The sequence below is a fragment of the Dioscorea cayenensis genome, chromosome 5, assembly GCF_009730915.1.
Source record: "Dioscorea cayenensis subsp. rotundata cultivar TDr96_F1 chromosome 5, TDr96_F1_v2_PseudoChromosome.rev07_lg8_w22 25.fasta, whole genome shotgun sequence".
Taxonomy (NCBI): domain Eukaryota; kingdom Viridiplantae; phylum Streptophyta; class Magnoliopsida; order Dioscoreales; family Dioscoreaceae; genus Dioscorea; species Dioscorea cayenensis.
The window spans coordinates 9,659,217-9,671,166 of NC_052475.1; the positions used below are offsets into that span (position 1 = coordinate 9,659,217).

The 11,950-nt window shown below is 35.0% G+C and overlaps 1 protein-coding gene across 2 annotated transcripts; it reads right to left on the reverse strand.

The window, feature by feature from the left end:
* Window positions 1-2,275: 2,275 nt before the first annotated feature.
* On the reverse strand, window positions 2,276-11,022 carry LOC120261876 (tRNA (guanine(37)-N1)-methyltransferase 2). 2 transcript variants are annotated; one of them, XM_039269882.1, is made up of 11 exons: window positions 10,589-11,022; window positions 10,143-10,240; window positions 9,641-9,745; window positions 8,467-8,529; window positions 8,250-8,323; window positions 6,251-6,776; window positions 6,070-6,177; window positions 5,294-5,455; window positions 4,570-4,676; window positions 3,271-3,345; window positions 2,276-2,495 (listed from the first exon to the last, which is right to left on the reverse strand). In XM_039269882.1, exons 1-11 carry the CDS (start codon window positions 10,684-10,686, stop codon window positions 2,445-2,447), a joined length of 1,467 nt encoding a protein of 488 aa, XP_039125816.1. In that variant the 5' UTR covers window positions 10,687-11,022; the 3' UTR covers window positions 2,276-2,444. The 2 variants fall into 2 exon arrangements, with proteins under 2 accessions (XP_039125816.1, XP_039125817.1); XM_039269883.1 differs by having other exon boundaries at window positions 5,294-5,452; window positions 10,589-11,020.
* Window positions 11,023-11,950: the final 928 nt, after the last annotated feature.

Here is an 11,950-nt window from a genome sequence, read left to right on the forward strand (position 1 = left end):
TTCTTCACTCTCATTCGTTGATTGAGTGTTGACCTTGCTTTTTTACTGAGCCTCCATCCCCTTTTTAGCATGTGAGGTTGGTTTGAATCCAACGATCTAAGCGCCTGTTTCCCTTCCTAAATCCTAAGGCTTCGTTTGGTTCAGTGGGGAGGGGGGAGGTGTGAGGGGGAGTAAGGAGGGGAGGAGTATGGAGGGTTTGAAAAAATTTTATGTTTGGTTCAATGGAGGGGTGTGGAGGGGTAATCTATTTTTTTTGTTTGGTTAGAAGAAGGGTTGAGGAGAAGTGAGGAGAGATCTGATGTGTATTTTACTAATTTGTCCTTTTATATAAAATTGATCATAATACTTTTTTATACATATCTAAAAGATTATTTTGTACAAACTTTGTTAATATTAAAATTAAGATTAATATTAGTAATAATATTATTTGTATAACTCAATTTTTTATATTTGTTTATCATTCTTATATTATTATTATTATTATTTTAATTGTTATTATGAAATTAGATTTAAAAAGGATAGTATCGTAATTTCTCAAATTGACAAAGGATACTTTGGTCTTTTCATAAAGATTTAAACATCAAAATTTGTTTTAATAATCCCACCCTTCCAAAAGACCCCGATTTGGAGGGGTGGGATATGAGGGGTTTGAAAGGGTGAAACACCCCTCCAAACTCCTCCTCCTCCTCCTCACTTCACCAACCAAACAACTTTCACTCCTCCTAACTCCCCCTCACCCCTCTAAAAACCTCCAACCAAACAAGGGGTAACAGAGGGCAATCCACAACAATTTTCTAGAAGTTGTTATTTTTTTTTTAAATTTCTTATTTTCAATGTTGCTTTTGTTGCTATGTTTTTCTTTCACTTCTATTCCCTCTCGACTTTGCTCACCTATTCCACCCCTTACACATGTAAGGCACATCTAGACACCGTTGAAGAGAACATGCAAAAGCTCCTCAACAATAGTAATGATTAAAAACAAACCAATATATGGAGAAATCTTAACCTAAAACAGAAAGAAATTCTTATATATATATATATATATATATATATGCATCACATTCACACCAAAAGCATTGAACATTTGTTTCTTTTTAATAAATTTGTGGTTTATCCACTTTATTTAAATAAAAAAACATTGAACACATACGGACTGACATTGATATATATATATCAAGTGATCTTAATTCATTTATATTTCTATCAAAAAAACATTTATCGTATCGCTGCACCACTTTGATCTAAGCACACAGGCACAGAGAGAGAAAGAGGGAGCAAAAAGAACCCCTGAACTAGAGAAAAAGAACCTCTGAACTAAGGAAAATACGTGACAACCATTAGGTATGTCTAAGAACACATTTTCAATATGAGTTATTAATATCGCATAACAACAGTACATCCTATGAGCAGATCTCTACTCATCCTAGTTCTGGTTTCCCCTCAAACATTTTTACTGTCATTTTGTACTCTAGTTTTGAATTCTGGGCAGGCTCTTTGGCAAACATAAGCCTTTTGAAGTTCTCAAAGGAGCACATTTATACTTGTTGGTATCTCGATTTAAATAGGTACCATAACCAACTAGGGGTAAATAAATCTTGGAGAGGAAAATATTCAGTTTTGGGAAGCAATTAAGTTGAGATCACCAGAGCTTTGGTTACTCAGCAAGCTTGTTCATGCAACCAGGCCTGACAAGAACACCAGTTTTACTTAAACATTGTACCGAGTTGAAGGCAGCCAGAAACCTTGATTCAACAGGTGAAAATTACGACTGTGTAAGTGAAATTAGGATAACAACCACTCAATGAAAAACAAAATCAAGTATAAGTCCCTAGAACTCGTACTTGGATCCCTAATGTGAATTTACAAATTTATGTGGTTTGATCTATCTGATGCAATATATACATACACACACACACACACACACACACACACACACACACACACATATATATATATCTATATTTTGATTAGTTTTGTTGTATGTGAAGAAGAAAATATGTAGATAGTTCAATTTGATTGAGCTCTACTACTTCCACTTCAAGCACATTTCCAACCCAACCTTCTAGCGCTCTTTGTTCAAGTCCAGTTTGATTAAGCTATGAATTGTAACAGAAACAAACAAGAAATAACAACAAACACTAACCTAATTGGAATCTGAAAGCAAGCAGGCCCATTCATCCTCTTTCATAGCAAATACTGATAAATAAATTCTAAGTTGCACTGTTCCATACATAAGCATAAAAAATTCATTACCTTAAAGTGAAGAAAGAAGACTAAACGTAAATGAGAACTGCTCATTTTTATTACTTGCGATAATGAGTAACTGTGAAAACATTAAAACATATTCGAGTAGTAATGAACCATTTTGCTTGTTCTATCTACCAACGCTAGCAACGCAGATCTAAACCTGACTATAACTCGGAGTCCTCCATAATTTTGTAATCCTATCCAGAGCATGTCTCAGCTGGCAACCGGAAGCTTAAACAAAACATTGCCTACAAGAAGGAAAAATGAAGCCAAAAAGTTATTTAATTGCATAAAAAAGTTTTCAAAATTAAAAGCTTCAGTGTCATTTTACAAAGTTTTAGCAAATAAGAGCTCTAGAGTTTCACAAAATGGCTGACAAGAAAACTTGTCATTTACTTGACCATCCCTTGGCCCAGCAAACCCAATAATGCTATTCAGAACCCTACTAGCGGCCCAAAAGAGCCACACATTATAAGGAGCTTTACACTGATTTTTTAGGACTACCGGTGACTTTTTTGAAATGCTTTTTCATCTTAACTTTCATGATGACCAACAATGATGAGGTTAATGATTTGACTTACAATGAGTCTAAGCAAGTTGAGTAGGGAAAATGATGAAACACTGGTAATTCTGGGTGGAAAATAATACGTTGCTTTCTGTGCCGAATACATCTCAATGGCACAAGAATTTCTAAAATCTAATTGTGGCAACTGAAAGACTTCTGAAAGGTTTACTTTGTGTTACATTTACAATTAGGTGTGATCTTAAACTAACATATGAAGCTATTGGTACAGACAATATAACCTCATGCATATTTCTGATGTATATGCATGAATTGGATACCAATGAACCATTATTCACATAAACAGACACCGCTTGAAATTACACATTCTCAACATGTAACCAGGCTGAAATGAAATATTACTAGGTATGTATCGCTTTGACTGTTCACAACAGTCTCCTTCGTTTACATTTCTACCAGGCCCAAGACCAGATTAAAATAACAATCAATTAAATGGATACCTTGTTAGGAGCAACATCACGAACTCTATGAAACATTGGGTCATCAATCTTTGAATTTAAAATGGACTCAGCCTCCTGCAGATGAGATCAGCAATCTATTGTTATTAGTATATGTCCAACAATAAATAATTAAAACTAGTAAAAGCTAATATTTGCCCATAGGTAAAAGGCTTGTGAACTTCTCTGCTTTGAGCTTTGTATTAAGTGAAGCCATACAAGAAAATTTAAGATAGCAGAAACATTAAAAATTGATAATTAAAAAGACCTGCAGTGTTTTGGAGGACAACCACCAAGTCTGCCTAAGATGCACATATATGAAGAAAATTCCCAATACCTCAAGATATAACAAAAAGAAACATAGCACTCATGTCCATTAATAGGATTTTAATTCAGGTGCACTACAGTCCAACTTACCCAGTGAATGTCCAGTTAATTCCATGATGCTCTAAAGTCATAAAAAGAGATATTACACTGTCATAACAATAAACAAAATGGCTCTCTATAACCAAGAAGCAATTTGCCGGCCATAAAGATTACCATTATCCTCTTTAGAGTGTGCTTATTTGTGTGACATGACATACACACAAGAGCACAGACTGTCTCTTTATATTAACTGAGAAGTAATGTGCCTTCTATAAAGATTACCATGCTGGCCCCCTCTTCGTATTTATGTGTCTGTGCCTGTGTGCGCAACATGCACAAATGGCATATCTCTCTGATTGCGTGTGCACACAAACTCACACAAACAAAATGCCAGTGTATGTCTGTGTACAGGTTTGTGTGTATGTTCAAATGCAAAAGCAAACATCTATCAACTGAGAAGCAATGCCAGATGGTTTGCCACACTTGCAAAATATATGTAGATAACTAATTCTTTCATGAGAAATGAATTTTTTGATAGAAATCAAGTTCATTTTAAATATTTATCACACATTAAGTGATTAGTCTACTTGACAAAAGATTATCATGTCTTCAACACAGAATAAGAAACACAAAAACTTTACCCAATGTGAAATCTGAACACACATCACATGCCAAGCTAGACATTGAGAACAAACAACATGACAAATAATTTAATTGCATGATTAGATTCCATAATACATTCTACAAGGAAAACATCCTAATCAGGCCTTGATATTGCACGAGAGAAATCCAGAAGGTTCAACGTTTCAAATTAGTTTCCTATTCTAAAGCATATTGCACCTCTCAAGATAATAGTTCAAGAAACATGCCCAACTGAATTATCACAAGAATATTTAAAGACCAGAAATATATCAATTAAGTTTATAATATACTCACAGCTATTATCAACTCTTTGGTTTCATTTGTACGCATGAAGCAATAGCAGTGTATCCATGGTAACAATCCTTTCCAGTGATTCCTTTGCAGAAGACCCCTGAAAACATCTGTTTAAGCAATAATCAAAAGCCAGTAGAAAAGATAATCTATAACAAGTGTATGAGTCATCAAGAAACTGATGCACAAGAGGGCAATAATTGCAGATTGTGATATAGGAGAAAGAAAGCATCAGTAGATACCCCAAACAGTTGTCAATGACCTTAAAAACTCATAGAACAATTCCATACCAAGTGGCAAACATATCCAACTTGTTAACAGTTCAAATTTAGCCACAAGTACTTAAAATAAGTATTTCACAATCTATTTAAATTAGTGCACCAATTCAGTTGTCATACACATACAGTCCAAGGTTGCAACAAGAGTGAGCTCAAGCATCAAAAAAGTTGAAGTTCAATTATGTATTATTAATGATGGGTGAAAAATAATAAATAATAAATAATAAAATATTAATTAGAATTTGATTGTGTCAGTTACATATTAAAATGTATAGTCATCTATTCATCAGCATTAACCAAATAAATAGTGGGGCTTCAGGGCTATATGAAATCAGTGGGAGGCATAATTGAAAATTAGCATATGCAACATTTCACTTTATTGGAAAATATTGTTAATGTAAAAGAAATTTCAATACAACTTTTAGAGCACTCACTGCATGAGTACCTACCAAGAAATTGCAATGCAGAAGCAGGGAGATTCATAATCACATGATCTACATGCTCCCACACATTTGTAGATGATGCTTTGACGGCTCTCATTCTCTTGCTGGTATTCCTGTTAGACTTGTTAATTGTTCCCACTGTACAACCTCTAAGAACTTGATCTTCTGCTGAACATATAACAATAAAAAATAAACTTCTTCATAATTAAATAAAAAATTCAGGGGATACAAGATTCCAGGCATTATGTATTCTCACAATCCATGGTGAAGCATACTTTCTTTATTTAGGAGAACATGTTGAAACTAATCAAGACAGCAGCTAGAGACTTTTCCAAGGCACTTATGTGTTTATTCATGAACATGCATACCCCCATGGGGCTCTTTGAGATCTACATTTTGGTAAAAACCCCAATACAAACTAAGCAAACCTACAGCAGGGAGAGATGTATCAGTACACTAATCCTTTGACACCAGGATCCTGCTTTGCTCATCTGCTTTGCCACACTTCTCTTCCTAGGTAAATGGACAAGCACAAAAGTCCTAGAGGTTAAAGCACCTCATGATCTCATTCAATTCTATCATCTGGTTGCCTGAATCCATATACTATCTCATGCAAATTGTAATACAACCCATATCCTCTTTCAAAAATATACAAGTCATTCACTGGATAAAATTCTTGCTCACAGCATATTTTACTTCATCTATTATTTCATAATATTTGAATGAATCAATACATTTTCCATCAGTTCACAAAATTTACTCTTCAACAGAGTAAGATTTACCTGCATTACAATTTTCTGATCGTCTTTTAGCAGAAGCATGGATTCTCTTGGATGTACTAAGACCTTCTTGAGCATCTATTCCATTGTCATGGCCTTCCTCCATAGCATCTGCAAGTAATGTAATTATCAGCATACATTGAAGTATAAACGATGCCTCACAGGACCTAATCCCACATGATACCTCTGAGTTGTCTATCTTCATTGTCTGCTTCTTCATTAACTAAAAAAATGTCAGCTTCAAGATATCCAGAAACAGAAATCTGAGGATCTGGCTTACTCTCCTGAGCAGGCACTGCCATCAAGTGGTGCATAAATGTTCTGGCATCCATATTATAAGTACAAACATGATCCTCAACCTTATTAATTCTTGCATTTAACCCCAAATAATGGACACTATCTGGATTTAGATCATTTGCATATACTGTGCATCCCTTCTGTGCTGCAGGAATGACAAAGGGGCCAATACCAGCAAACATGTCACATACAATTTCTCCTGCATTAAACAGTGAAACCAATCTGATATGTTCATGTTCAAGTCTGGAGTTCCAGTAGACTGCACCATAGTCAAGTTTAAATGTAGCACCGTACTGTTTAACTTCTGTGATCATGTTTTCTTCACCGACTAGAATTTCAAATTTGGGTACACGAAACTCATTGGTTATAGATCCCACTTTATTCACCACAGTTTTGATTCTTGGTTGATTTTTCTGCACAAGAGATGCAATAAACAAGGAATAAAGTGTTCAGAGATTCTCCAAACAAGAATGGCCATAATCCAATAAAACTGCAAAAGATATAGAGAAAGATTATCGCATGAGATCATCAACAACTCTCTTAAACTTGATCCAGATGGAAAAAAATCTCAATAGAAAAAGTTTATACCACAATTACTGAACCTTATTTTTGCTGGATTATGGCATTCTTGGCTTAGCAATCTTTTAGTAAAGTTATGATTTCATAATTCTCTTGATTTTGATATTTATCTAAATCCCTGTATTTCATACCTATTTATATATTTTGTTTCTTCCACCTCTTACTTTTCCTGTTTCATTAGCTTAAAGAGTGTACAATTTATTTTATGATAATATATTTTCAACATAAATATTAATAGACAATTTTGATGATGCAGGGCAGCAGGCTAAAAAGAAATTGAATTGAGTTGGAGATAGGTTACTAGCATCACGCTAACAAAATTTTAGGAATCACTCCTAAAATTCATAAGCTGATAAGCTTGGTATTCATCTCACAAAACCAAGAAAAGATGATAATTTTCTAGAAAATATTCATTGCCTCCCTTCTTTCATCAATGCTCTATTTATAAAGACTTGCAGTACATGATCTAGAAAACCAAGATTCATAAATTCTCACAAAAACCTCAGAGAAGCTCATGGAAGCCAAAAACTTAAACACCCTAATAAATATTTTAAACATCTAAGACAATTTAAAAGACTTTTGACTTTGACTGGAAACTAAAAAGGCACTAAACAAGAACAACCATGGAATTTTGGTCTCTGATTTCTCTTTCTTTTGATAAGTCTTCAAAGGATAATTCCATTTGGCATCATTTGACAGTGCTTATGTGTGAAAATGCAGTAATTTATAGGTAATATATTTTCAAATTATAAATTCATGTTGTAAGTGGCATTAAAGGTTCAGAGGTACATATATAAAGGGTATAACCAACATTTCCACAGTTATTCACCCACTATTAAATGAAAATGGGTAGCCCACTTCACACAAGGGTGCATATGTAAGAATCCTAAAATTGTGAGGGCATATATCGAAGAAGAAATTTTACGAAGGCATACTAGACTAGTAGTAATTTCAGCATTTTATAGGGTACATAGGTTAAACAAAAACCTACTTTCCTTTTTCTCCTAATGGTGTCAAACAATTGGTTTTTATCTCTGAGGCTTGAACACCAAAGCACAAAAGCCAGGGCCTCTCAAAAAATTGATTTGAAGAGCGCGTAACTGCATAGATAAGCTCACACCAAGCCATCAATGCCACTAAGCCCATTAGCTAGCGTAAAATGATCACATCTTGTGAACATGGATCCTACACATTACTCACATCATAAACTAAATAATAGTGAGAGACACCAACTTTTAAATTTTAATATAAATCATAACGTGGAACTCCAAAACAAATATTATATGAACTTTTAGAAAGAGGCTTACATCATAAATAACCTTCGCAATGACACTCTTATACGGTAGTAGTTCCTCAGTTATATTCAAGTGGGCAATATGGCCTGAAGACAACAAAAGCATTGTTAATATAAGTTAAACTTAAATTGCACAAAAACTGCAAGCAGCAAAGTAAACCTAAAATGGTGAGAAAAAAATAAAGACTCAAATTATTCTGAAAGGCAGCATTAACCTAATATATACTTAACTATTGTTTCAAATGATGAAGGGATCTCTACTCCATCTGGCAGAACTTGCTTCAAGATATGATCTAGGAATGAAAGGAGTGAGAATAAGGTTATTCTTTAACTGATGGATAAAGAAAGTACACTACATCACAATATGACTTATTTACTCCCAAAATCCAAATAATTATGCATTACAAAAGCATCAGTTATTGAGAAAAAACAAAATAACACCACTTTTGCAATGTTTATAAAGAAATGAACTTTAAATTAACAATTCATGTAACCAGATATAAAATAAAAATTGCTTCATTGACTTGTATTGCAATTTTTCCTTAACATCTTCAGGTCATTTTTCCCATTAATCACTGTGTGGATAATTTCAGATTTTAAAAAAGAAAATCATGTGTTCTTTTGTTGTAAATGGCAATTGCACAATTCATCAAGTATTATTCAAAATTGTCCAATCAAATTTGGCTTATCTAACATGATAGATTCCCTGTGGCATATGACAAACAAGTCAATTCTGGTCAAAGGAAATACTGAGACAAGCCCATTGAGCAGGTATTCCATCAGGAGCAACACAGCAGCCTTCATACAGCCCCCTCGCTGCCAGCTGCAACCTAATCTACTATTTGAAAATTTGCCACTTGTCATCTGCTAGATTGAACCCGACAGAGCATGCGTTAAGTTTGGATTCATTTCAATCAATAAAAAAAGGACCTACTGATACAAACTTCAGCCAATACACAAACGGTGCACCAATATCAGCTCAGAAAAATTTAAAATGAGCGATCCAACCAGTAGATCTGACCCAAATGCCCGACTTGTAGAACTCGATAGCTAGGTAGGGACCTAAGTTGGCCCATTTTGGCAATTGTCAGAAGAAAGTATGGTTTTCATAAATTCAAAACTTAGTTAAGCTCAAGCAGTACATTGCCTATGCCTACCCAACCTCTTGAAAGACTTTGTTTTGAAATGACACTAAATCAGATAAAAATGACAGCATCACATGGCTATACAACAAAATCCTTGTCTCAGATATCATTATTGTTAATAGATTATAGACTTTAAATGCTATTATATCATTAAATTACAAAATAAGTAAATTCATAATTTCATAGCATAAACAATTATGCCAAAATCCTATACGCTTGGACCGAGAAGAAAGAAAAAGGGCATTCACATTGAACTGACCTGCACCCCAATAGGCATACCCAAGAGTCAATGAATGGGGGACTACTTCAATATTGCATAACAACTTTAAAGCATCAAGTGTTTGAGCTGGGATCCCCAATAACTCTGTGTCATCAATGAAATATCTTCACAGGTGAAAAAAAAAAAAAAAAAAAAAAAAAAAAACCAAAACAAAGAACAAAAATCTGATAAAAATCATAAAAGTCAACTAAAGATATTTTAAACAAAATAGTCAGAAAAAACATTTTACATGAAACATAAGATACCATTCTATGTTGCTTTTTTATATATACAGTTACATCACATATTCTTGTGAAACATATATCAAAAGTTAATTAGGCCTCCGCCAAACACATCTCAGCATTCTTCTATCAATTGATTGTGTATATAGGATACTTTCACAAAGAGCTTAATAACAAGTAAATATGTGCATATTCCAGTTCCAGCAAGCTTAGTAGAGAAAAAAAAAACTATGAAATTTCAGGCATTATGTCACCCTCACCAGGATTTTGAACCCTTTCAGACAAAATAACAAGCCGTTTTTTCTCAGATGCAGGATCTTCAGTTATCGGCTTGATGCGAGGTTTATCCAGCATGTATCTGAAGAAAATAGATTCAATATAAAACTCTATTGCAAGGAACCATACACATTCTCTGGAATTTCAATACCAATTCCACTCAACAACAAGAACAGAGTTTAAAACCTTAAATTTTGGCTCTCTCACCTACGTGAAACAATAAAATAATATAATTTTCCTTGGTTGAGGTCTGTTTCTTGCAGTACTTTTAATAAAGCTAGTTCATTTAGTTCGTAAGTGCAAAGAAGAAAGAAAGAATCATACTAAGAACAAGAAAAAATAGCAAGAGTCAAGCAACAAAATCTCATCATGCAAAGACAAGCTCAGAGCGCCAAATCAGAAAATTCAAAGTGAAAAGAAAAGGGACTACCCATGGAGAAGGCGGGAGACGGATTTGCAGAGTTCACGGGGGATTCGGAGCGCCCATAGCTGCAGATGTACGTCGAACTTGCTTTCATTTATCATCATCTTTGCCCTGGCTCTTGTTCTCCTCCCGTTCAATCTCTGGTTCGTTACTAGGATTTTGGAGAGGGAGAAGGCCTGCAGGGGTGTAAATGAGGTTGTTGCTGGAAATCTAAAGAAGGCTTTTGCTGGGCGTGCAACTGAGCCCAGCTCGAGGTCGGCTCGTTTATCTTGGCAGCTGAGCGGCGGCGGTAGCAACCCAGCGAACGAGAAAGAAGAGCCGGCAGCGGCGATGACTCCGTCGAGGGGAGAGAGGCGCCGGCGGCGAAGTGAGGCAATAGCTCCAGCGAGAGGGAGAGAAGACGGGGAGAGACGGAGGCGGAGCAGCGATCCCGGGACAAGGGAGAGCTGATCGGAAAATTGTAGGGTTTCAGGGATTTGAGTAACATATGCATCAAGCCCCTTGTCAAACATAATATTTACTACCAATTCAAATCTTTTTATTATGGTTGTATGCACGCTCAAATTTTTTAGGGTAAACCAAGCAAATAGTCACTAAATAATATGGGTATTCCTGTTTTGGTCATTAAACTTTAAAAAATTCTATTTGGGCCACTAAACTTTAGTTTTGCTTTCAATCAAGTCACTAGGGAGAACGCCATTAACGACATTCTGACGTGGCATGCCCCATGTCAAATATTTTTTACTACGTCACTAAAGTTTAGTGACCTAAATAGAATTTTTTAAAGTTTAGTGATCAAAATAGGAATAATTCTATACTTTAGTGACTATTTGTGTGTTTTGATAAGGAGTAGATGGACAGTTTTTTAGTAGAGCACCTTGTTTCTTCTTTGTTGTAAATCAAGATAAATGTTTTCATCTTGCTCAGGTTATAAACACAATGCTTTTCTGCTATGATGGTTCATGTTATTTTGACTTATTGTATAGGGTTCTTCTCAAGTTACAAACACAATAAAGTTTTGTGTTTGGAGATGGTTTTGAAAATGCATGTAGGCAACAACAAAGGAGACAAGTGCTTTCTAGGTATATGAGGGACTTGCCACAAGTTGGAAGTATGCCCCAAAGAAAAAGGAAAGTGTCTTAATTAGATAGAAATGCAAAGAAACAACTCACCAAGGGTGCACATTAACAGAAGGACTGTTATTGGGGAGGTTGCACACGTTGTGGAAGTCTTCAGTAGCTAGGCTTAGTTTTTGGAATTAGACTTGTCAAGTGTTTTTTTTCCTTTTTTGTTTGGCTTTAACAGACCATTACATATGAATCAGCCAATTTTGTTAGATGCCTGGCATGTCGGCCAATTTTGTGCATC